The 26,629-nt window shown below is 34.4% G+C and overlaps 2 protein-coding genes across 5 annotated transcripts in view; one reads left to right on the top strand and one right to left on the bottom strand.

The window, feature by feature from the left end:
* The window catches only part of LOC148234277 (SH2 domain-containing protein 3C), a 28,189-nt gene extending 24,334 nt beyond the window's left edge, over positions 1 to 3,855 (bottom strand). The window contains exon 1 of the mRNA XM_088187756.1: positions 3,750 to 3,855. Within this exon, the coding sequence (XP_088043882.1) occupies positions 3,750 to 3,767 (18 nt within the window). The 5' untranslated portion in view covers positions 3,768 to 3,855. The remainder of the gene's footprint in view (positions 1 to 3,749) is intronic.
* Positions 3,856 to 16,016: 12,161 nt separating this feature from the next.
* Positions 16,017 to 26,044, top strand: LOC148234276 (RNA exonuclease 5-like). 4 transcript variants are annotated; one of them, XM_088187502.1, is made up of 15 exons: positions 16,017 to 21,208; positions 21,281 to 21,448; positions 21,629 to 21,761; positions 22,633 to 22,694; positions 22,766 to 23,046; positions 23,117 to 23,176; positions 23,289 to 23,532; positions 23,604 to 23,674; positions 23,746 to 23,841; positions 23,913 to 23,983; positions 24,067 to 24,336; positions 24,408 to 24,446; positions 24,519 to 24,797; positions 24,868 to 24,937; positions 25,009 to 26,044. In XM_088187502.1, exon 1 carries the CDS (start codon positions 16,147 to 16,149, stop codon positions 17,722 to 17,724), a length of 1,578 nt encoding a protein of 525 aa, XP_088043628.1. In that variant the 5' UTR covers positions 16,017 to 16,146; the 3' UTR covers positions 17,725 to 21,208; positions 21,281 to 21,448; positions 21,629 to 21,761; positions 22,633 to 22,694; positions 22,766 to 23,046; positions 23,117 to 23,176; positions 23,289 to 23,532; positions 23,604 to 23,674; positions 23,746 to 23,841; positions 23,913 to 23,983; positions 24,067 to 24,336; positions 24,408 to 24,446; positions 24,519 to 24,797; positions 24,868 to 24,937; positions 25,009 to 26,044. The 4 variants fall into 4 exon arrangements, 2 of the variants coding, with proteins under 2 accessions (XP_088043628.1, XP_088043629.1); XR_015809900.1 differs by having other exon boundaries at positions 19,024 to 21,179; XM_088187503.1 differs by lacking the exons at positions 22,633 to 22,694; positions 22,766 to 23,046; positions 23,117 to 23,176; positions 23,289 to 23,532.
* Positions 26,045 to 26,629: the final 585 nt, after the last annotated feature.

The following is a 26,629-nucleotide window of genomic DNA, read 5'->3' as shown; positions in this document are numbered from 1 at the left end:
GCGAATGAGCAGCCGTTTATTTTATTATTAATATGGTTATGGGTTTTTTTTATTATCTCGCGGTTTCTTGTAATCTATATTTTTTTTATTGTTTGGGTTTTTAGCACATCCCCCGTAATTCGCAGGATGAGAACCGGCGCAGTTACTGCATAAGGGCTTATCAATTTTTTCCTCGTGGGAGCAATCTCTGGTGAGATGGGGACCGGCACATTTTACGCATGCAGGAGTAGCTCTGCAATTAATCGCAGAGTGGCCGAACAATTGGCAACGGTGGCACTGGAGAATGCCTTTTGGTCTATTCTGCTGCTCCACCGTAATACGCTGGTGCAGGAGATATCCCAAATTGTATATTGATTTATTGTGCTCACTTTTTTTTAGCGAGACTGCAAATAGTAGCATAGGTTTGCTTGACTTTTTATTTTTTAATTGGTTGATGGATTCAACCTCGAACTTAAGCGACAGGAGCTCTTCTTTAATTTCGTCGCAAGTAAAGTCAGCGTTCAGCCCCCGGATGACTACCCGAAGAGGTTTGTCTTCGGTTAGTGTGTAGGTATGAAAGGAGAATTTCCTTTCATCTAGCAAATTAGTAATTTTGCGGAAGTCATCGGTTGACGCCGCAATAATTTTTGCGCAGTCGGTGCGCTGAATAGAGGAAAACGACAAACCATTGTTGATAATGGTTTGTCTCGCCGCTTTGTAATCTGATGGATTATTAAGAATAATTGGCGGGATATTCGCCTTTTTTATTTCCGTTTCTACTATTGGCGGTGTGCTAGGCCGTAGCCTCTTCTTAGCAGGGGACGATTCCCTATTATTCGAGGGATAACGAGTAGTCGAGGGCGCGGTCAGTTTATCAGCGAGAAATGTCGCGGGTGCAGAGGCAGTGTTCAATGTCACTATTCCGGTCGAAACGTTACTCGCGGGTATCGCGGGTGCAGATGCGGTAACAACGATTGGTACCGCGGATACGTTTTGTTTATTATTTTTTTTTATTTGAGTAGAATATGCGCCTTTTAGAGGCGCAGAAATAACTGCCTCCGTTGCGGACGCGGAAGAAACGGAAGCCGTTTTTTTATTTGGTTTTTTGCCCTTCAAGAGCTCGGCAATTTGCACCTCAAGGTAGATGCGGAGTCGACGTTCCTCAAGGAGTTCCTGGCGAAGGATCTCCATTTCCTCCCTGAGGTTCGTCAAGTCTGAGGCATGCTCACTTACTTGAGTGAACTCCATGCTTAGGGAGTCCACGTCAAAGATTGGCTCCGCCATGACAGAGCCGGTCTGGTAGACCGATGAGTCAGCGGGGGAAAACCGTCGTTGGAGTGGTGTGCTCAGAGCGTGTATCTCGTCCGGTAGCCGAAACAAGAACCTATTATTATGGCCAAGGCTGTATGTATGTGCCATTTTAGATTTTATTTTACCTGTGGGTGCTTATTTTTTTGTTGCAGATAGGTCTAAATTAAGATAAGTAGGTTCTAATGCGGTGGAGGAGATATGTATATATCATAATTTCTACTGTCCCAGGTTATAGAGTCCGGTGTATTTATTTGATTAAGAAAAATAATAATTGTTTGTTGCGCAACAGTTGTCTGTAGGTGCGTCCGTGGCCTGCAGGCGTCTTCGAAGTGGGTCGCTCTGGATTCCGGATGTCAAGCTGGACCAGTGGATGAAGAGAAAGAACGGCGGTTTCTGCTATTTTTGCTGGTGCAAAGTTGAAACGGTCCCCTCTCGGTTGCGGTCTACGCTGAAGGTCTCTTGAACTCCAATATAGATGCTTAAGTCTGTGTTAAACAAAGTGTCGAAGAGGAAATGATCAGACGAAATGTCTGAGTGGAAGTGATTCTAGTGTGCCATGGTTCCAGTATTTATACTTCTAGACCTTCTATGGTGGACTCTATGGTCCGCACTTTTTTGGCGGGACGACCAAGCATAGAAGAGTAACGAATTTCTGCGAATATAAACTACCGCTGGCTGTTGAGGTAGATTGGAAATGGTTACCCGCATCATTTCATTTAAATGTAATTAATCTTAATCCTTTATTATTTATGGTTAAGTGGTCTCACAACGGTGTTTCTTTTTAATCGCAGAAACCCTTTTTTCTTTAACAGTAAATGCTTCTTCTCAAGTGGGACTGGCTCTTTTTTATGATGAAGTAGCTTAACACGTCTCATTGTGGGTGCGTGCTAGAGGCTCTTGTAGCTGAAGTCCACTTTCGGGCGCTGCGTAGCGAAGTATCGAATCTTTTGCCCGTATGCTGGTTTCAGACACTTTACGGAAATTGTATTGGGTCGTCCTCGTTGATTGATGGCAACGACTTTAAGCGTGCGCTTGATGATGGTGGTCTCAATGGACTTATGTATATAAACGTGCGAAGCTGTTGATAGCTCCTTGCCTAGGCTCTTCTTATCTTCTTACTATTAGACATCGTAGGTGGAAGCTTAACCCGCTCTTTCTTTTTTTTCGGGTCTCTTTTGACGTAGCATGTGGTCTTGGCTTCAATCAAGCGGACATAAGTTGAAATGAAGCAAGAAGTCGGCTCCGATTATGGCTTTTCGAACATTTGCTATTACAAACCTCCAATGAAATTGGCGACAAGTCCGAGGTCGAGTACGCAGTCTTTCAATCTGAATGTGCTAATCTTCGATCCATTGACTCTACAATGGCCGTATAAGAACGCTTTCAGGAATCCACTAATCTTTATCCTTGGAAACACACATAAATCGCTTTCTATGTTCACAAGAAATTGTGTTTAAATTGTTTTGTCTGTTAGGAATATACCAAGCTGCAAAAATATTCTGATTCGGAAATCCTTGTTACTCGTTTCCCGAAAAAATTGCAAGTGACGTAGTGTTAATAATAACAGCAAAATCCTTTTTTGTTGTGGCTGTCGCGTGTTTTTTACCGTAATTCGTGTTTTTTTTAGTGTATTTATCTGAAGTTGGTCGCTCTAGATTCCGGACGTCGATCTGGACCAGTGGACAAAGAGAAAGAAACAGCGGTTTCAACGATCTATGCTGGTCCAAAGTAGAATCGGACTTCTCTCAATTAACATAATAGTTTTAGCTTAGATATGGTTAATAATTTTAAATTTTATAAAAAAAATTCCACTTTGTACATATTCCAAAATTCTGCAAATTGAAATCCGTGATTGTGTGGTTCCCCTTTTACTTAGTGACCTAACCTTACGCTTAATTATACTGTCGATCCAGTCCTGATTGTTGCGAATGGGACATATAAAACGTTTATATAATAAGAATGAGCTGCAACAGACGCACTTACGTTACCCACCATTGGGAAGCCCGTGGTTTAGATAAATTAATGCCATACAAACATACATCAGGACGCGTACGTTTCAAATGACCCTGGTATTTAATATATGCTTACATATGAATTAATGTAGCATAAAAAATACAGAAGAACCAATAATTTTGCAGATACATCTTAGTTACAACACAATATTAGTTTATGTAAAATACTGTCGTATGTTAGTTACGTTTATTTCTAATAATATCAGTTACATAAAATAAAACTTTTTTCATTGTTTAAAGAATAGCTGATATTTTCGCAGGGAAGAGGGGTGGTACTACTAGTTCCGCTAGTAGGATCACGACGGTTTCTAATCGTTTATCACAGTATTATATTGTTAAAGTCGCGTCATATCGATTGCGCCGGAGCGCTACGTGAATACGCCGACGGCACCGGTGCCGAAACGCTCAAAGGGCCCTCAATTAGTAATCAAAGTTTGCTGGACTTACAGTTTTCGTTTCTGTCATGGCTGGATCTGGCCTGCAACGCAATCCATGTGTGGGAAGTATGGGGGTGTCTGCCCTGTCGTCGGTGCTGCGCGGCAGACGTTTAGTCTGGTTCTGTGGGGGGTGGGCCGGGCGTGACCGGCTGATAGCGCTCAGCGAGGATTGGTCTATACGGCAGAGTGGGGAATAATGTGTATTGATCGGGTCCGGGATAGTTTTCGCTCGGCAACGAAACCCCTGGAACTGACGGGCTCAGCCGGTCTCCAGACGTGGAGGTAGAAGCATTCCGCTATATTATACCATATTCGTAATTACGGATTGCAATACCGGAATTAAAGAATCTAGTAATAATTAAACATAATATGTTTATATTTAATAATAAAAAAATCATGAAACAATATTGACTATAAAAGCCTAAACAGCTGTGTGTGTGTAGTGTGTAAGTGGACATCGAAACGTGCCTGCTACCGCTGAGTCATCGCAATCATCGCCGTTAACAAGTTGCACAATCTCGATACATTTTCATACACGGTAATATGATAGTATAAGTATGTTACGTAATTATACCATTTAAGCATATGTCTATATTATTTTAGCATGACTACTCGGAATTTTTTTGTATGACACTAATATTTTTCAATCTTAAAAATTGCTATTTTATTTTAGAGATTTTTTTCAAGATTAAAGATTTTAAGCTCGATTCATCAAATTACTTTATTTTAATTTCGAGACAGCAAGTTACCAAAGCATATTCTAAGATCTACCTATAAAACCGGAATTTTTAAATTGGAAACAAAACATGTAATAACTTAGGGTTGTACCGCGCAATATTTTTTACTTAAACGCGTTCGTTGTAATTTTAGCAGACAGCTGGTATCGACCTAAAAGTGTCCATGTCGATACCATTGTTCGTAATCGTACTAACGCGCATGCGTCGTAGCAATCTACTTGTTGGTTTAAAGCAAGTTCTACATGGACACACCAAGAGCTTACTTGCGTATTGCGCTTGCGCTTACCCTAGACAGTGACGTCATTTGGGGGAGGCAGGCGTTTCACCCTATTGATTTTCGTCTGAAAAATGCATGTCATCTATGAATCTTAATAAAATAGAAATATTATAAAAAATCTCGGGTTATCCCTCAAAGAACATCTAAAAGAACAGCCTCAAATCTATCCCGATATTTTTTTTTTAAATATGTCACTTCAATGAAACCTTTTCACTGGTATAGTTATGGCTTTCAAACCGGGTAATAGCCAGAACCGGGTATCCGGATACCCGCGTTTTTTACCGATGATATTTTAAGGACCGGGAACCGGGTCATTTTAACGGGTACCCGGTTCTTTCATTTGAACATTCTTAAACATTTGTTGTCACGCGATTTTTTCGATATTGCAAAACCGATTTAGAGATTAGTCAAACCCTTCCGGGCAATGATATTCGGTGCTTTTCATTAAATTCACAGCTGCATACAGAGTAGGTAGTTATAAGCAGGGTATCGAAAAAGTAAAATGAATCATGATTAAAATTCAAGATAAAATATCAAAATCCAAGATATATAATATTCGTAAATTTGAACTCCGAGTCAGTATATAATAGTTACCGTATAAAAAAATTACCAGGAACCGAACCGGGTGCCCGGTTCCCTAATAAAAATGATCCGAGAACCGGGTAATGAATTTGGACTGGTATTTGGATGCCCTAGGTATAGTTTATTAAATATATGTACATACATTTACCAGTGAAAATATAATTTATCTGGCAAGTGCTAGTAAAATTATATGATTTTAACTATATACATTTACATGCGATATATAAATATTACTGTGAATGTGCATTTTTCAATAGCGAAGTCGAAATACATTTTCACCATTAAATATATATTTATACTAGCGAAAATATATTTTAACTGATATGCGCTAGTGAAATTATATGCAGTTCTAAAATGTCTATGAAACTCAATTTGTTCAGATGCAAACATTATAGCATACTTTCATTATAGTTAATTTTATTATAGGTTTATAACTTATATTAGGTCTCAGGAGAAAAGAAGTACATACAGACGTCGCATTTCCCATATTGCTCCATAATTTGTCTACACTATGTTTTAAGAATATGATAACTATCTTTACCGATATTACGGACCTGCGGACTTCTGATATAAGAGTATTGGTCAAAGTGTTTTCAAATCGAATTTTGATCAATAGGAGGGCGCAAAAATAATTATCGATTTCAGAAGTCAAAAATCCACGTCAAAAGCAATAAAATCGGGTCAGCGCCGTTGCAACGGATAAAGGCAAAAATTCGGTTTAGATACGCTTCATTCAATTTTCACTTATTGTAAGTTTTTTTTGGCCTAGAAAAATGCATGTCATTTAATGAATCTTAATGAAATATAAATATTAAAAAAAACAGCTTTTGCCCCCCCCCCCCACCCATTGAAAAAGCTAAAATGACGTCTTCGAACACAAAACAGGCATTGATGAATTTATTTGTGTCGTAATTATTTTGTCGTAGTGGGAACGCTTGATACCGAGCGTTCCCACTACGACAACGACGGCACGATATTATTGCTTTGTACGTGGATTTTTTACTTTCTGAGAAAGGATAATTCTTTTTTACTATGATTTTGTGGACTAAACATGGACCCCTTTAAATTTGGCCAGAAAAATGCATGCAATTTAATGAAATACTATAAATTTCATTGAAATAGAAATATCAAAAAAATTACCACTAATTGGCCAGCTTTTGCCTCTCCCTGGAAAAAGCTGAACATTGATTATGAATTGTGAGCAGGGGTAACCAGGCACAATATAAACCTTTTAAATATTATTTTATCCGAAGCGGTAGAGGAAATACAATAAATATGATACACTCTAAATCAGTGATTCCCAAACTTTTTTGGCCCACGACACAGTAAAAGAAATCAAGAATTTACGCGACACACCTGTTTACACCAATGTATGAATTTCTAAGAAATGACGAAAAAATTGAATCAGAAATCAAATTTATTTTTCAAAATAACTCTTATTATCAATATAATTTTTTTTTTAAACACAGAAAGATATTCTTTATCAATGAGTTGGGTGTGCTCGCTTTCGTGAGCAAATCAATTCGAATCGTGGTTCAAAATTTGATAAGCATGTACGCATTTCATCATCGATTCTCAGTAGCCTTTCTCTTTTTTTTGACAGAATTTCAGTCAATGCTGAAAATCCGAACTCGCATAGCCAAGACGAAGAAAATGGTAAAAGGATTTTAACTGCTCTTAAGCTTATCAAAGGATGTGATTTCTGTGAGGAAAGCCAAAATTCATCTAACTTCAGTTCGTTAAATTTCGATTTCAAAAAAATATCGTTGCGCAAATCAATCAGCTGCTCCTCCTCATCGTTTGTTAAATTGGTTGCTTTATTTTTTGCGAATGGATTTATAATCCACTCATATTCGTCGAGAGAGAGTGATGGAAAGTAATGCTGGAGAGCTTTTTGCAGTTCAGTGAGAGAAGCGAGAATTTGTGAGACAATTTTAAGCTTTGATTGGGATTCGTTGACGGTTGGAAAGCAATCGAAATCCCGTTTCAAGGTCTTGGCCTTCCACGTTGATAGTTTTCCATCAAACGATTTCAATTTTGATGTTGTTGTGATGATATTCTCGACTGGTCCTTGCAGACAAATCCGAAAGAAATTGAACTTTCAACCACCAAATCACGTCACGGATATCAAATTCAAATCCGTGTTCTGCAACCTCAAGAAACGAAATAACTTCAACTCTGAGATGCACGAGCCGTTTCAAAACTTTTTCTTTCGACAGCCATCGAACTTCCGTATGGAAGAGCAGACATTTGTATTCGGAATCTATTGCATCGCATAGTTGACTGAAAATTCGGTACTGAAGTGGTCAAGACTTGATATAATTAACAACCTGGACGACTTGATTCAAAACAATTTGATGATCTTGAGGCAAGGACTTTGATACGAGCGCTTCTCTATGAATCATACAGTGAACACCAATTGTATTCGAATTTTTTTGACGTGCCAGAGTTACAAATCCTCTTCTTTTTCCCAACATTGATGGGCATTCATCGGTGCAGATACTCACGCAGTTATTCCAATTTAATTTGAACGGCTCTACTTTTTCATCCACTAACTCAAACATATCTTGTCCTCTCGTCGTACCTTTAAAATCTTTGTAAAATAGAAATTCGTTGACAAATCTATTCTCTCTGATGTACCGAATAAAGGCGAGGACTTGAGCTTTTCCACTGATCAATCAGTTGATTCATCCACTTGAAGAGACCAAAGTTTGTCAGATATTTCGAAATTCTCTCGAATTTGGTTTTGCAAGTCTGCTGACAAGTCTTCGATTCTCCGCGATATTGTGTTATTAGAAAATGGAACAGATTTGTCTTATATTATATTTCAGTAGATCTGTTTTTTTTTCTATAAATGTTTTCTAAAAAGAAATACATAGTCTGATGTTTTGCATTGCGCTTTATTTGTCACACTTTTATAAATGTATGTTGAATATAATTGCAGCGGTATTATAGATTTATAAATGTTTGTGTCGAAACTATTTATTTCGGTGGTTGTATTTTCATGACCTGGCTCAATTAGCGAAAAATCTAGATGCGCAATATCTGAGGGTTGCTCAGACTCTAGGGGTGGCAGTCTATGTGTGTGTCGGGACCGACCGAGGGGTGAATCCCAATATCCAACTGCGAATGCGTTTGTCTAAAGTCTCGATTGCTACTGAACTGATTTTGAAAAAACTCTTCATTCATTTTGTACAGTATTTAAGATATAAAAACGTAATTACACAATGGTTTCTAATGGATTCTGTAAATATTGAAATTTATCAGTGGCAACAGTTAACGTAATCTCTACTTGAATCGAAAGAGACGAACGCTATAAAATACGCATGATGGAACGATTTATGAAGCTACCAGTGACGAATATTTGTCGCAAGTTAACAAACGGTAGCTTTGTAAACAATATGGGTCTTTCTATGTGGCAGCTGCGCCTCTAAATTTAACATTTAAAATAGTACCTAAATAACTAATTATTAAATAAATTATTATTTTTAATTATAGCTGAATCTTCGGTCTTCTGTCATATTTTGCCGAGAGAACAACCAGATGAGAAATGTAAGTACCGCATTATTTTTTTCTAATGTGTACAGATTCTATTCTACTTCGGTTTATCATTTTATTTAAAAAAATACTTAATTTGTGCTAATGATATTTTTTATAAAGTTCTCGTGCATTAATTACGCCAAGAGATATTTTTGACAGCTGTTGCCTTATCACTAAAAAAGGGTGCATGTTGAGTAATATCAATACAATACACAAAATTACGGCAGCCGGTCAAAAGAGCGTGCGTCAAATGAGCGCCGTCATATAAGCGCTGCATTATAAGCGCTGCGTCATAAGAGCGTTGACCAAAGTAGCGCTGTAACAAAATACCGTGCGTCAAATGCGCAGAGAGTCATATGAGCGCTTTAAAAAAGAGCGCACGTCATAAGAGCGCAAAAATACTTGGAGAATATCAAGTTATGAATATTTTAGGAATTAGGTATATAAAATATAAGTAAATTGTGAGAAATTTACAAAGAATTAAAATTCACAAGATATAGGCGGTAAAATTAGTATTTTATGTGCCAGAGCGTAATGACGATTAAAATGATTAGTCAATGAAAACATTATTATTTATTAATTATTACGTACATTCGAAAGTATGGCTTCCCATCCCCATACGTACGATATACATATATTTTGTACTAAAATGAAACGCTGATTTTAAATCTATCATTAGATTTGTTCGGTAGTGTTTCATTAAATTGACAAATATATATCTACTCTACCTGCAATGAATGCATAAAGTTTAGGACAGGTATAGATCTTTTTTTTTGCTATTTGACGCCATACATTTTTTTGCTATTTGACGATAAACAGTTGGTTGGTTTTTGGGTATATATTTTATACGACTACACTCTATCTCGAATAACGACTGAGTACGAATATTATATAATATATTTCAGTTAATTAAACGATTATTGTTTTATATATTAAACTGTAAGAACATTAATCTATCATTAATCATACATATATGACATATGTTTGTATATCGAAAATTTAGGTTAATTTAGTATTTTAATGAATTATTGTGTTTAGTATATATACATACTATAGAGACAATTCAATTGGTCAAAATGGGCGATGGTCTTTTGGGCGATACAATAAAAATGCATTACAAATAAATGTGATGCAAATCATGATCTTATAATTAATTAAATAGTTAACATAATTTAATACATATTAAAATATATATATATATATATATATATATATATATATATATATATATATATATATATATATATATACATATACGTACATACGAAAATATAAGTAATATTTTTTAGAAAAGAATTGAAAGATGAAAACATTATTCGGTCTAAACAAAATATAATATACATACATAAGATATATGTAAATATTTACTTATCATTTGTGCATATTTAATCATAAAATATCACTTAAACAGTTTGATTTTTTTATTCAAGAATTTAAGAGAGCTACCCGATATCATAAAACACTTAGGCTTAAGTCGGTAATTTTATTATAAATACCTACCTGATAAATGTTTATAGTGGGCCCTTACGCGAATTTTTTTTATGTTTTGAGCCTTGGAAACTACTGTGAGAACAAACTTTTGGAATTTCCAAAAATGGGATATTTTACAGTTATCTATTTTAAGTAAGATAGGATAGTTATATATAAATATAATAATACAGAACTAGCGCTGATAAGTGTTTATCGTGGGTTTGCCCTTTACGCGATTTTTTTATATTTTGCGACTTATAAATTACTGTGAGAACAATCTTTTACCGTTATCTATTTTAAACTGGATAAGGTAGTTATATAAAAATATAATAACCAAGAAATAGCGCTGATAAATGTTTATCGTGGATTTGGCCCTTATCGCGAAATTGTTTTATGTTTTGAGCCTTGGAAATTAGTGTGAGAATAAACTTTAGTAATTCACAAAATTGCATTTTACTGTTATCTATTTAAATCTAAATAGGCTAGTTATATATAAATATAATAGCGCTCAGTATACTTTTGAATTTTGACTGAAAACGTTTGCAAAAAGTTTCGTTGCGTCTTTGAAAAGTATAAAAAAAAATACCACGAATGACTTACAACTATCTATAAGGATTAATCTTCTTAATAGATAACAATTTAATCTATAACAGTTTCTAAATGTGCGTGCCGCCAAGTAGTTTTTGAAGCTTAACGAATATGTAATATAAGGGGAAAAAATATGATATCGATAGCCAGGTAAAAAGGCAAAGCCCCGGACAAAATATTAGAATATTAGACAGATTACTATTTTTTTCTAACTGTTCTATTTGTATAAATACTACCCGTTTTAAATTGGACAAAGCACGAAATTCACAAAAAAATACTTTTATCGTAATCGCGAAAAATTCGTCTCTAGGAATAACACATTAAAACTAAATATCAGACTAAAAAAGTATTTAAAAAAAATCATACTGATTCACCAATTACTACTTTAGTTTTAATATCGTAAAAATAATTTTAAACAATTGCGTATCGTCCGTGTCATTCACCAATGTCATGCATTGTTATGCACCTGGACAGCGGTGAATTTTTTTTGTAAAGTGTTACAATTAGGTATTTAAAAAATCATAGCTTACTTCCTTTTTGATAATTATATAATATGATTAAAATGAATTTAGCAAAATTGCTGTTTTACCCCTTTGCAATTACATTTATTTTCAGATTATTTTTTTTATCTTACACTTAGCTCTTAAAATTTATATCGTGCTTGTTTTCGACTTTCACGATAAAATGTAGTTGTCTAAAATAAATGAAAAAAAAGGTCCGACGACCTTTGTATACCTGCCAAGTCGAGTTGATAATTATTTGTCAATTTAATGATACATTACAGAACAAATGTAATGATAAATTCCAAATCAGCGTTTCATTTTAGTAAAAATATATGTATATCGTACGTATGAGGATGGGGAGCCATACTCGAGTATGTACGTAATAATTATTAAATAATAATGTTTTCATTGACTAATTATTTTAATCGTCATTATGCTCTGGCACACAAAATACTAATTTTACCACCTATATCTCGTGAATTTTTATTTGTTGAAATTTCTCACAATTTACATATATTTTGTATACCTAATTCCTAAAATATTCATTACTTGATTTTCTCCAAGTATTTTTGCGCTCTTATGACGTGCTCTCTTTTGTCAAACGCTCATATGGCTGTCTGCGCATTTGACGCACGCTATTTTGTTACAGCGCTACTTTGGTAAACGCTCTTATGACGCAGCGCTTATAAGGCAGCGCTCTTTTGACGCACGCCCATTTGTCCGCGCTCATTAGTGACGTTGCCCAAAATTACACATCTAGTCTTTGTCATTGAATCATAAAAAGAAATATTATTTTATCTCAAAGTAGATCTGAATTACGTTCCTTAAATTATACATACGTCTAAGCATTTTTCTAAGAGTAAAAATATTTCATCAAATACAGGGTAAGCCATAAGTTTCTGCACTTTTTGTAAGTCAATAAAAAAACTACAGGCCCTATGATAGTGTATGTTTATAACCGTTGGTTTTGTAAGGCCCTACGCACACGGAGCAACTGTTTTGCAACTCGAGTTGCAAATTCATTGCATACTAGTCACACACACAACCAGTTTGCAATCAAATTAAAACCTCACACCGCACACGAGCGCAACTGATTCTGAATTATTCGGAGCAAAGTTCTCTATAAGTTTGTAGTCACAAAGCTGTTTTTCGCAAAATGTCAAGTAGTAGTTTTAAAACGTTATTTTAAAGCGTAAACGACAATTTACAACTTGACCGCTTCACTCATTTCTTGAACTTTTTGTGAAGACACGTGAAACCATGCAACGCAACTGTTTTGTGACTAGGAAAAAATATCGCATGCAACCAGATGCTGACTGATTTGAAATCGGTTTGGTTTTAGTCGACTCGTGTGCGGACACACACTCCCGTACACAGGCGTGGTCACCAAATAGTTGCATGCGCAACTGATTTGCAACTCGAGTTGCAAAACAGTTGCTCCGTGTGCGGAGGGCCTAAAACTGTTTTACGCAGAACTATTAAATAATATATTTTTTTAATAAAAATATATTATACATATATTAAATGCAATTTAATAAATAACGATTTTAAAGTTATTATAATTTAAAATTGTAAATAATGTAAGTGAATCAATAATAATTACAGTAATTTATTCCTAAACTTTAATGAATACATTGTGCCCGTTGCACGTGTACAATTTGTATCGTCCAATTACATAACCAAAATCATTTGATTCTTATCTGGTGAGTAGAAATGAACAATTGAAAATATTATAACTCTTCTACACTCGTACATTATTGAATGTAACAAGCAGAAAAGAGAAGACAATATACAACAAAGCATCGCACTTGTGTCAAACAAGAATAACTTTGAAATAAATTAACCTTGCTTTAACTAATGATAGAATATATACCACTGTGGATCAAATAAACTTAAAATAAATTTTGGTGTAAAAACAGTGGTGTAATAACTTTTTTATGTGGTCTGAAAGTAAACTCGCTGTTAAAAACTGTTAATAACAAAATTTTTAAAATTGACCTCTGGGTATAGCCCGTAAAATTTGTACTAGAATATTTTTTAAAACCGACCTGAGAATACAGCTGCGTATTGTTTATTAAGTCTTTGTGTTTTAACAATGCATATAATTTTTTTTCCCGATATACCGCCGCAGTATCTATAGCTAGGGCATCAAAATACCCGCATAAATTAATTACCTGGTTCTCGGGTATTTTTTTTATAAAGAAACTGGGTACCCGGTTCGGTTCCAAATAATTTTTGTCAACTTTACGAATATCATATATCTTAGTATTATAGAACAGGTAGTACATTTGCCTTTTTCTGAAGGAATGTATTTTGCAAAAAAACTCCAAACGTTAGATTTCTTCGAGTTCATGCTTACTGGGGATTTTAAAAAAAGAAAATATTTTTACATGTACAAACTTATGAACATATTGTAATAATGGCGTCCTTGAGAGGAAACAGAGTGCCGCAGCTCATATTTTGGGAATTATCGATCTTGCTGATACTGCTCAGTTGCTGCTGTTTATTCGAGGAGTCAATGATATATTTCAACTGATTTAAAAATTAACTTCCATGAATATTCTCCGTGGAGCAACTACAGATGAGTATATGTGTAATGAGGTTGAGAAAACGTTAATGCCTGCACTACACTCTCTGGAAGTTGGCCAAAGTTTAGCTAAGGACGGAGAATATAGTGGGTTACCTTCGATCGAGCTCGGTTCTGTCCGCTCAAAATCCCTCGGAAGTTGTCCGAGGCTACCGAGAACGGGAGGTAAAGTTGGGGGTAATTCAGTCGACTTGGCCAGCTTCGAGCGCTTCCGAACATTGTCGGCAAAAGGGCTGAGTCAAAGGAACCGAAGTCGGAGCTGCTCTTTCAAGCGCGAGCGGTGAGATACTTCCCCTTTCGCTCTCTCGCGTGTTAAGTGACGAGAGTGAGAGAGATAATAATTTGGTGTTTCACAAACTGAGATAGAACGAGTAACTCGGTTCAATTTCAGTATGCGCGTAGGCGTCCTATGGTTAACACGCATGTCGAGCGCTGCATCATGGTCACGTGGTCAAGTTATAATACCACATGATTATCGGTAACTTCAACAGACTCTTACTGACATCTTTGAATATTTTAGGGCATCAAAAGGGATTAATTATGTTTTTGATAGTATATTTTTCGATACAGATATCGATATTATATTTTTTTTCATATAAAATTAAATAATTGAAAAATAATGATTGGTACTTGCTTTTGTTTAAAAAAATCGTTTCGAATATCCTTACGTATTTTCCTAGATCGGTTTATATATACATATGTCACACCATAACGAATTCTTATTTAGAATCGATGGCGACAAATTCTAGGATAGTCACACATCTGGTGTTCGTATTCTAAAGTATCAATTTTATGCCTTATAGCATTTTGCAAAAGCCGACAAAGATTTTGCGTAAATTGAATATTTACGACCAAAGTTTTCACTGATATTGTATTGGCGAGTGCCCACACAAACTTTTATAATTATCAGTAGCGTAATTTTAATAAAATGACAATTTAAAAATTGCGATTATTTGGCACATTTTTCGATCGCGGCAAATATGCCAGCTGTACGTGACGGCAGCCGCCGTGCGGATGTCATTCTCGGCCGCCGTCCGGATGGCATATAAAATTTGTGGCAGTGTGGCTGCTACTCGGAAGTCAGCGACCTTGGCCAACTTCAGTTAAACTTCGGTTCGGACAACTTCCAGAGAGTGTTCAAGTATTGATTGTATTATTAATGGCAGATACTTTGTGGGAAATATCTCAATCTATCGTGTGTTAATAAACCAGTTGTGTCAGCGGTGAACTTAACCGGTGTCAGTTCCATGACTTTTCTATCAAAAATTGCAGGCGAATATCCTAATTTGTTCTCTTATACACCATTTCTATGGCTCAACATTGAGATTTATTAAAATCAAAAGAACGATTTATTTATTATTTCAACGAAAATACTTGATCTCAGCTACTACAATATTATCAAACACATAATAGCTTTATAAATTAACTTTATTTGCAGATATCACGGGATTTCTTAGCAGATTTAATTTAAAACTACATGGAATAACAATGCTCGTATACAGAGGCTGCTGGTGAAGCGTTTCGTTTCAGTCGCACGATCATAAAACACCGTGCTGATGCATGCGTGTGACAAAGTGAGAGGGAGGAGCTCTCACTCCGTCACACGCACGCATCAGCACGTTGTTTTACGATCGTACAACTGAGACGCAACTATTCACCAGCCGCCTCTGCTCGAGTATGAAACTTACACTGCGATAAAATCATTTCGACAACTGGCGGCCATTAAATCACAAATCATATTGAGTTGCTTTGTGTATTTTCCGTGTTGTCAAATTGTTTTTTTGACACCATTATGAAAACTAAACTCAATTGCTGGAAGATTACCAGTAGTATTAGTATTAATGCCCTGGTTTTTGAAAGTGATATACTAAAACGGTTATTGTTATAAATCATATGATTTATGCTTTTTTTAGTGAATGGCTCATTAGAAAATTAGTAACATTTATGCACTATAGTAGAATATACTAATTAAATAACATTATTTCAGACTGACTGCTGACCAATTTCTGTCCCGTTATTTATATTTTGACTAAGCTTGTTTGACCTATTAAAATGTATGTATCAAAAAATATTCTAATATATATTACCATGTGAGTTAATTCAACAAACTATGTTTATTTAAGATGCTGTCAAATAAATCTAAAACAATGGTAAAAAGCAGCAGTAATTATAAAATGCATTTAACCTTACATGACAATGATATTCAATCGTCACTTGATAGGCCTGAAAGTGTTCGTATCCCATTATTTATCACCGACCTACAACATTTACTTCTACTGTCCTGCGCGTCGGTAAACTATTCATCCATATCAACGGGATGGTGTAGTTTGAAACCAAAAAAATTAAAGACTTCCATAGCGTTAGTAGTAAATAACATATCGTATGAAGACTTCGTAGCAAAACAAGCGCTATTTACTTTTAATAGAAAGTTTAACAGTAAATTACATTTAATGACTCATGATGATTCTCTCGTAGAGTATTTGGCGATGGTACCAATTATTAGTGGTAAAGCGAAAGGAACATATACTAATTACGGAAACATTGCAAGTGCGCTAGCACCCACAGAAGACCGACTTTCATCACTAAAAAGTTTATTTCTAATAAATGAAATTGATACTCCAAACTTAATTCCATGCAACCAGCTCGACCAGTTTTCTAGAACGGAATTGCTTTTAAGCATTAAAGAAATGCTCGAAAACGAGTATAGTATCCCAATGTACATTGTAGAGAAACCGGAGTTTGTATTCAGCCAAGAATATTACAACCCGGTCACTGAAAATTCGCCGATGTTTGCAATCGACTGTGAGATGGTGTACACGGGTTACAATGAAATCGAATTGGCCAGAATTTCTGTGATTGACGAAACAAGTAACCTCCTCTACACTTCTTTCGTCAAGCCCTTTAACCCTGTAACCGATTATTACACCGACAAATCGGGTGTAACTGAAGAATTACTAGAAGAGACAACGGTACGGCTCCATCATGTTCAAAACCAATTAATAAGTATCTTGCCCGCTGATGCCATTCTCATCGGGCAGTCACTTAATTTCGATTTGAATGTGTTGAAGATGTACCATCCTTACATTATTGATACTAGCGTAATTTTCAATACTAACTCTAATAGACGGCGAAAAAATTCTTTAAAACATTTAGCAAGAGAATTCCTAAACATCAGAATTCAAAATAACAAAAGCGGTCACGACCCTGAAGAAGATGCGTTGGCTTCACTGAAACTTGTACAGTTGAAACTAAGGAACAACATAGCATTTGGAAATAAGTATTTAACAGACCAATTAGCTAACCATCGTGAGTTTCGACGGACACAAAAACAATTCGACAGAACCGATTCCAAGTGGGAGTTGAAACCGTACACAATTGTCAGCTCAAATAGTATTAGAAACTCTTATATAAAACATACCCAAGAACAGAATGACATAGTGTACATTCAATCCGACAACAACACGAGTGTAGTTTCTAAAGTATTACAAAATTATAATAAGAGTAAGCTCACCCTGGCGCATATGAATTTGGATATAAAAAGCGATATATCGATAAAGATCGTCGACGATCTGTTGAATAGCATGTGTGATAAAATCGACAATAATACTCTACTGACGATAATATTTAACAGTACTGAGTCTCACAATAGTGTTTTATTTTCTGGCGTTAAAATGAGTAAAACTGAAGAGCAACTGTGGTAAATAATACAATGGGATACGAACACTTTGATTATCATCTGTGCCGACGACAGATGATAATCACAATGGTAGACCTGAGGAAAATTTAATAAAAATGATTTTTAAGAGGTAAATGATATTAGTAATATAAAAAATAATATTAAAAGGCGGATGTCGACTTTTTAAACATCAGCCAAAGTATTCGAAATAATAATTCATAAGTATACTTCAAACAATATCAAATAATACTTAATTGTAAACAGCGTGGTTATCGTGTGTCAAGATCAATAGCAACGAATCTGTCGTGTTTACTAATTTTGTGCCACAAACACGATTTTAATAAGACTATTCATAAAGTATTGCATGAGATACCTAATAAATGGATAGACTTTGGTTTTGACATAAATGATTATTTTTTAGTCCCTTAACCGTCGTGTGCGTTCGGTTAATGGTCTGAAAACAAGATTGCTCTTAATCATCATTTTTACAGCAAAATTTTGTTTCAAAAGAAAATCCACTAGCTATTATCGAGACCCACAAAAAAGCACTGTTTGGTATGCTTTATGTGCTGATGGAATCAATGGTCCATATTTCTTCAAAAATGATGCCAACCAGAACATTACAGTCAATTGAGAACGATGTAGATATATAAATACACACTTTTTCGTTTCTCAATTGAATGGCATTATTGTGAAAGAGCTTTGGTTTTAACAAGACGGCGCAACCTACTACACAGCGCGCGCCATAATCAATTTATCGATAGATACATTCTATTATCGCATTTAATTGATTTCGCGTAATTGACTTTAGAATTAGCCTCCAAAATCGTGTTATTTAAACACCTTTAGATTATTTTCTGTGGAAATATGTAAAGTCGCTAGTCTACGCCGCTAAACCAGAGAAAGTGGACGATTTGGAAGCCAACATTCGCCGCGTTATTTTTGATATACGGCCCCAGCTGCTTGGAAAAGTGGTCGAAATTTGGACTTCGTGGCGCCTATATACCCGAAATCATATTTAAATACTAATGGCATAAAATTATACTTCCAATAAAGCCAATACCATGGCCATCACCACGATTTTTATGTGTTTTATTTCATTTTAAAATTCTATATCTCTAAAAAAAACACCTTTATTTCCATACGTGTATAATAAAGCATAAATTATATTAATCAATTAAATTACGTTATAGACATATAAGTGTAAAATAAAATAAAATAGTAGAAGATTAGTGGCGATTTATAAGCATCAGCCCAAGTATTCGTAATTATTATTAATTAGTATACTTTAGACCAGGAGGGGCCAACCCGCGGCCCGCCCTGAGGCCCGCAAGATTCCCCACACTTTTACAAAATATATTTATTTTATAATGGCCAATACACCATGGACAATTTTTCACTCAAAAAAATGTCTATAGTGTATCTAAATCTAATATGGGATATATAATTTTATACATGGCCCGCGGAGTTATGATGCATTTCCAAAGTGGCCCGCAAGATCACTTGGGTAGGCCACCCCTGCTTTAGACAATATCGAAGTATATTAGATTAAACAGACTGATATATTATGAAGACTTTATAGTAAATAAAACGAAAACTGTGTACGTTTAATGAGCGACTTAATTATAAATTGTACGTAATAACTCCAATAAGTAAATGGTATTCCCTCATGTAGTATTTGGGAAATATACATATTATTAGTGGTTAAAAAATAAATATAGAGTATATATTAAAAACTACATATCGGAAATTCAAGTAGACGTCGTGTATACAGATTTTGAGAAGGCTTTTGACAAGGTTTGTCATGAGCTATTATTAAAAAAATTGTCAAACAAACAAACAAACTTCCACTAAAGATCTCGGAATAACTTTTTAGAACAAGTGAAGGTTCTCTCTACACATACACGACGTCTGTGATAAATCTTCCAAGATGCTCGGCTTTGTTATGAGGAACGCCTTTCATTTGACGATCCGTCAGTTATTTGCATCCTCTATAACGCCTTAGCTCGTAGCATTCTTGAATCGGGATCTATAATTTGGAATCCCCAAAAAGGCAAATTTTCCCACTTAGTGGAAAAAATTCAAAAAAGGTTTTTAATATACCTTTACAAAGGGACATCCGTCCTTATATCTCAGCGCCTTTCTTTTAGGAGCATTGAGAGTTCTCGCAGAAAGTTGTATGGCCGTTGGGGCTAGGACGTCCGCACTTAATACGCTGGCATTACACATTGCCCTGTTTAATGTTAGCTATGAGGAGCTGGTCCAGTTGGTATCATTTAATTTTGATATTTTAGCGTAGTTTATATTTAGCATAATTATTTACGTTATTGACTAAAGTGTACCATTTATTAATAAATTCTCATAGACATTTAAAGAGCTCTTTAAAACAATTGCCAGAAAAATTACTAAACCTAAGAATTTAAAACAAGAAATGCTGACAAGACCCTAAAATGAAAACTGTACTTTCAATGAGCGATTCAATTTTAAATTGTACGTAATGACTCCATTAAGTAAATGTAATTCCCTCGTGTTTTGGCGAGTATACCTAGTATTATTGGGTACGAAAAAGTAATCTTTTCTATTATATACTGCATATGGAAACATTACAAATATGTTAATAACTATTGTACATAAGACAGTTATTAATACTTTAAAGTTTATTTCTGATAAACGAAAATGTTAATTCAAGTACAGTTACATATAACCACTACGATGCTTTTTTGTTCATAAATATTTAAGGAAATGATTTCCGGATTCCTATATACTTGAAAAAATTAATTACGTTAAAGTCAAAAGTTTACTATTTAATAAAAAACCTCGTAGACATTTAAAGAGCTCTTTTAAACAATTGGCATAAAATTTACTAAACATAAGAGTTTAAACCAATAAATGCTGACTTGACCCTGAAAATGATGCGTTGGCTTTAATGCGGCTTTTAAAATGATACTCAAGCAACAAGATAACATATTAATAATATCAGAATTACCCGCAATATTTTAAATCATTATTTATAAATATACATCAGGCTATATCGTATTTAGTTTTAGTGAAACAGACTTTATATTCAGCACTGACAAATACGTTATTGACAAATGTGCAATATTTAATAATAAGCACATAACTAAAAGAGACAGGCGACTATCAGGCAAAACCGGTTTAAAAACCGGAAAAAGTGACGATAATTCTAAACCATCAAGGATCCCGCCCGTAGTAATGAAAACTTTGGGACCTACTTTACAACTAATGAATAAACTAAAATAATAATAACCCTTATGAATGGACTAATAAAAGGTTATCCGTGCTTTTTACACGTTATTCACAATAAATACCAAACTATGAAATCCGTTTTACGGTGACTATCCAAAATCCTCATTGACGACATTGCTGCTGCTGCTTTAGAGAGACAGACGTTACTAAAGATGAAGACCAAGACAGAGACACGAAGACTCCAGGCTAAACCTAGTGCAGTTTAGCTTCAACGTGAGCTTAATCGCTATAAAACGCTTCCAGTTTGTTTGCTATGAAAAGTATACCCTAGAAATGTACAAACGAAATTGTATTCATGTCAATCAATGTTTCAGGTGTTAAGCGTACGGCGACACCACAAAGTGCGTCAAATGCACCGGAAGCCAAGCTAATATCAACTGCTCCACGAAGGACCACGAATTACCCGCAAGATGTATCAGATGAGGAGGAGATCATCTGACTACAAACATTGCCCGTATAGGAAGGAGTATCTTCAGCTAAATGTACTTAAATTATCACTTATTACCAACGTTAAATAAAATATACTTATGTTTATTATATTGTAGCTAATAACATAAAAATAAACACGAAAATAGTTAAAACCAATTTAATGAATTGCACATAATGTTAAGCTCTTTAAATTAGTTTTTACGTTTTATATAAAAAAATAAGACCTTTTGCAGCGTCAGTCGTGCTTGAGCCAATCTTCAGCCTGGAGTAAGAGCAGTTTACTGCCCTCCGTATCACGTACCCGAAGATGGACGCTGAATTCTCGTGGAATCCGAAAGAAAACTATCGTATCGAAATTACAAATTAGTAAGTATTATTATCGTGTACACCGAAACTCATTTAAAATCCCACGTTAACATACATAAATGTACGAGTACATTCTGAAATTTATCTTCCGCCGGAAAAACTGTCTCTCAAGAATAGATATAAAAGTCATGATATTTGTTTAAAAATCGATAACCGACGCCTAATTCAACGTTAACACTAAAAACCGTCGCGATTCAAATAAAAAACAAAACAATATTATTCGGTAGCTAGGAAACTATCTAAGAAACAATTTGCTTCGGAGGGATTGTGGTGCAGTGTTTGGACCTGAAAGCTGTCATTTCAACTAAAGATTTCAATACTAGACACCCTAACATAAACTATTGTGATGCAAATTGCTCCGGGAGAATGATGATTACTAGGTGTGTATCTTCTCAGAATCATATTTGCTGAATAGGATAGTAATCATGTACTCGTTTAATTTGACCCTCTATTGATATTTTTGCGTTACAACGCTATGATATATTCCTGGTAGCAAACAGAATAAAATAATATTTTATATATTAGGTTTTGAACTAAAATTGAGAGCAACTAGTTATATGATCTTGTCGTATACAAAGATATCAATTTTAAGAGTGAAATTTTCTTTTAGAATGTCTATCTTGTGCCTTAGCAATTATATTGACCTTTCTGTGCTTAGACCTAATTGCATCGGGAGCAACCTTCAGTACAATAAAAAGACTTTGTAATAATAAAAGTGTAAACATATTATGTTTTTAGATAATACTACTGTTAGCAAATATCATCATGCTACTAAAATCAAGTTACATTCACTTGTTGTGGTAAAATAAAGAAATATTCAAATTATAATAATAAATAAAATGTTATATAACTATCGTATTTATACTTTAAGCATCAGCAACATAAAATGAAGAACACAGCATTCAACTTTTAGATACTTATACTATGATCTATGTAAGTTAAATCAGCATACATATATTGTAATGTTGAATTGATTTTACCCGAATGCTTGATTATTATTGCAGTAAGTCACCAAGACGACCCAATGTCTACGACTGAGAGCACATTGTGAAATGGCTATTTATATTATAACATAAATAACATGTTATATTCATTGACAGCACTGCATTGCAACGCCGAAAATCACACACCGAATTTTGTCTTGATACCGTGCACTTTTCACTCTATTCCATTGGGTTTATTATATTCAAGTCTGTTTTGGGAATTACAGCTCCTATTTTTATAGCTAAAAGCTGTTGGATGATAGCATCTTAAATCTGAAAACTATCTGAATACACTAGTTGAGGTAAAATGTAGTTTAAATCGAATTATATTAATAAAAATAACGTTTAATATTATTTTTATTATACTTAAAGTGTCAGCAACATAATTTGAAGACCGCAGGATTCAAATGTTGAAGATTCGTACAATAATCGGTTGCATCTATGTAAGTTAAATAAGCATACATAAATTAAAATATTGTATTTATTTAACCCTATTAATTGTATTTTATTTCATTAATTCAACAAGATGACCCTAATGTATAAGACCAAGAGCACATTATGAAATTGCTATTGCTATTATAACACAAATAAAATGTTATATTCATTGACAGCACTGCATTACAACGCCGAAAATCACACACCGACTTTTGTCTTGATACCGTGCACTTTTCACTTTATTCCATTGGGCTCATCATATTTAAGTCTGTTTTGGGTATTACAACTCCCATTTTTATGGCCAAAATCTGTTGGATGATTTTGAAAACTATCTGAATAATACACTAGTTGAGGTAAAATATAGTTTTAATGGAATTATATTAATAAAGATACAGTTTTTATATTATTTTTATTATACTTAAAGCGTCAGCAACATGATGTAAAAACCGCAGCAATCAAACGTTAGATACCCGTACCAGGATCGGTTGCATCTATGTAAGTTAAATCAGCATACATATATAATAAAATTGTATTGATTTAATCCAATTGTTTGTTTATTATTGCAGTATGTCAACAAAACGACCATATACGAACAAAAGCGCATAAAAATTGTTGGGTGGCAACATCTTTACTATAAAAACTAACTGCATACACTGGTTGAGGTAAATGTAGTTTTAATCAAATTATATTAATAAAGATACTGTTTTAATATTATTTTTGCTTATACCTAAAGCATCAGCAACATTATTTGAAGACCGCAGCATACAAATGTTATATACTCATACTAGAATCGGTTGCATCAACGTAAGTTAAATAAGCATACATAAATAAAAATATTGTATTTATTTAACCCTATTAATTGTATATTATTTAATTTATTCAATAAGATTACCTCAATGTATACAACTGAGAACACATTGTTAAATTGCCACTGCAATTATAACATAAATGATATGGCATATTCATTGATAACACTGCACCGCAACGCCGAAAATCTCACACCGACTGTTGTCTTGATACTGTGCACTTTTCCGTCTATTCCATTGGGTATATTATATTAAAATCTGTGTTGGGTATTTCATGTTCTATTTTTGCGGTTAAATTTTGTTGGGTGTTAACATCTTTACTCTAAAAACTAACTGCATACACTGGTTGAGGTAAGATGTAGTTTTAATCAAATTATATTAATAAAGATACTGTTTTAATATTATTTTTATTATACTTAAAGCGTCAGCAACATAATTGGAAGACAACATCATGCATCTATGTAAGTTAAATCAGCATACATATATAAAAAATATTGTATTCATTTAACCCAATTGGTTGTTTATTATTGCAGTTATTCAATAAGACTACCATAATGTATACGAACAAAAGCGCATTATAAAATTGCTTTAATTACTATAAAACTGATCAAATGTCGTATTCATTGATAGAAATACATTGCAACGCCGAAAATAACGCATAGACTTTTGTCTTGATACCGTGCACTTTTCCATCTATTCCATTGAGTTGATTATATTCAAGTCTGTATTGCGTATTTCAACTCCTATATTTATGGCTAACTGTTGGATAATAATATTTTAATTCTGAAAACTATCTGCATACACTGGTTGAGGTAAACTGTAGATTTAATCGAATTATATTAATAAAAATAGTGTTTTAATAATATTTTTTTATACTTTAAGCGTCAGAAACTTTATTTGAAGACCGCAGGATTTAAATTCAGATATCTGTACTAGAATCGGTTGCATCTATGTAAGTTTAATTAGCATACATATGTAGTAATATTGTATTGATTTAAACCAACTGTTTGTTTATTATTGCAGTTGGTCAATAATGTTTACGAATGAGAACACATTATATAATAGCCTCTATTATTATAACACCAATAACATTTCTTATTCATTGATAGCATTGCATTGAGACACTGAAAATCACACTTTTGTCATGATACCTTGCACTTTTCACTCCATTCCATTGGGTTTATTATATTTAAGTCAGTTTTGGGTCGCGAACATTATACCGTAACGGTTGTGCGAATCGTATAAGTGATTTGTAAAACGGAGACAGAACAACATAAACAATTCCAAAAGTATCTTAAAACATAATCACAAGTGCATATTAAAAGTGTAATCGCGCAGCGCCAGTCAAACACGGCTTTTCAATCTATGACATTTGTGATGGTGACAATAATATTGCAGTGGGCAGTGGATAAATAATAATAATAAATATTGAAAATGTCGGACAGTAAAACTGATAGTGAAGACCTAGCCCGAATCCCAAAACTAATGAAGAGTGAAAAATGGAAGAATCTAGAAAAACCAAGCGAACCTGTCTTGTAAAGGAATAAATCAAAAGAAAAAAACCATTACGGACTATTGGCTAAGCCACACATCGAGTAGATATGGAGCCCTGGCCGGAGAAGAAGGTGAACAAAAAGAAGAGAAAAAAGGAAGCCAACCCACCCCCAATTTTCGTATATGGGACAAATTCAGATGTCTAGTAGAGGAGAGGATCATACTTAAAATACAGAAGAAGAAATAGATGAAGCTGCCTCTTGTGTCACCGGCACCATATAAAACGCAGCTCGTGTTTCCACCCCCCAACGTAAAGAGCAAAACGCCAAAAGCAATAATCCATTGTTTGTAAAAGAATAAGATGCAGAAAAAAGGAAGTTGAAAATAATGTGGATGCTGTCAAGAGACAAAATTATTAAAACCAAATTCAATCGAGTCGCAAAAAAATTGAAACAAACTTTAAATGACATAAAAAATCAAGCTATACAGGATTATCTTAAAAACTTTAACGCAAACGAAGCCACAAACTAAACTCTTTGGAAGGCAACAAAATCAATAAAACAAACTATAAAATGAAAAATGGACAAGAAACAATAAAAAAAAGTTACAGCTTTTGCTGAACATTTAGTAAAGGTTTTTAACGAAGAGAGGATGGTACTGTCCTTTCTAGACGCTCCGTATCAACTCGATGTGTCTGTAAAGAAGATAACAATGAGAGAGGGTAAATATGTTATTAAAAACAATCTCAACCGGAAAAAAACTTTTGGACATAATCTAATTACAGGGGAAAATATTAACGGAACTTCCAGATAATGCTATTAAAATGATTACGTTTACTTTAACTCTTCTTTGAGACACTAATACTATCCAGCTCAATGGAAGACTGCGAAGGTTATAATGATACCAAAACCGGCAAAGGATTCACAAGACCTAAAATCATATAGGCCAATAAGTCTCCAACCTATATTATCAAAAGTTTTCGAAACACTGTTGCTCCGAAGAATTAGACCTATTTTACAGAGAAAAAGGTTAGTTCCTTATCAACAATTTGGTTTTATTCAGAAAGACAGTACACCGAGTGGCGGGTGAGATGAACAGAAACTTCCATGAACGGTACTGTACAGCTGCATTTCTAGACATCAACCAGACG

This window comes from Plectrocnemia conspersa, unplaced genomic scaffold, assembly GCF_051122295.1.
Source record: "Plectrocnemia conspersa isolate PC_06_02 unplaced genomic scaffold, ASM5112229v1 ptg000006l, whole genome shotgun sequence".
NCBI classification, from domain to species: Eukaryota; Metazoa; Arthropoda; class Insecta; order Trichoptera; family Polycentropodidae; genus Plectrocnemia; species Plectrocnemia conspersa.
This window is presented reverse-complemented; position numbering and strand designations above follow the sequence as displayed.

What these genes read in the sequence shown, in the direction of transcription:
- LOC148234276 (XM_088187503.1), top strand. Translation starts at nt 16,147, where the DNA reads ATGCTGTCAAATAAATCTAAAACAATGGTAAAAAGCAGCAGTAATTAT.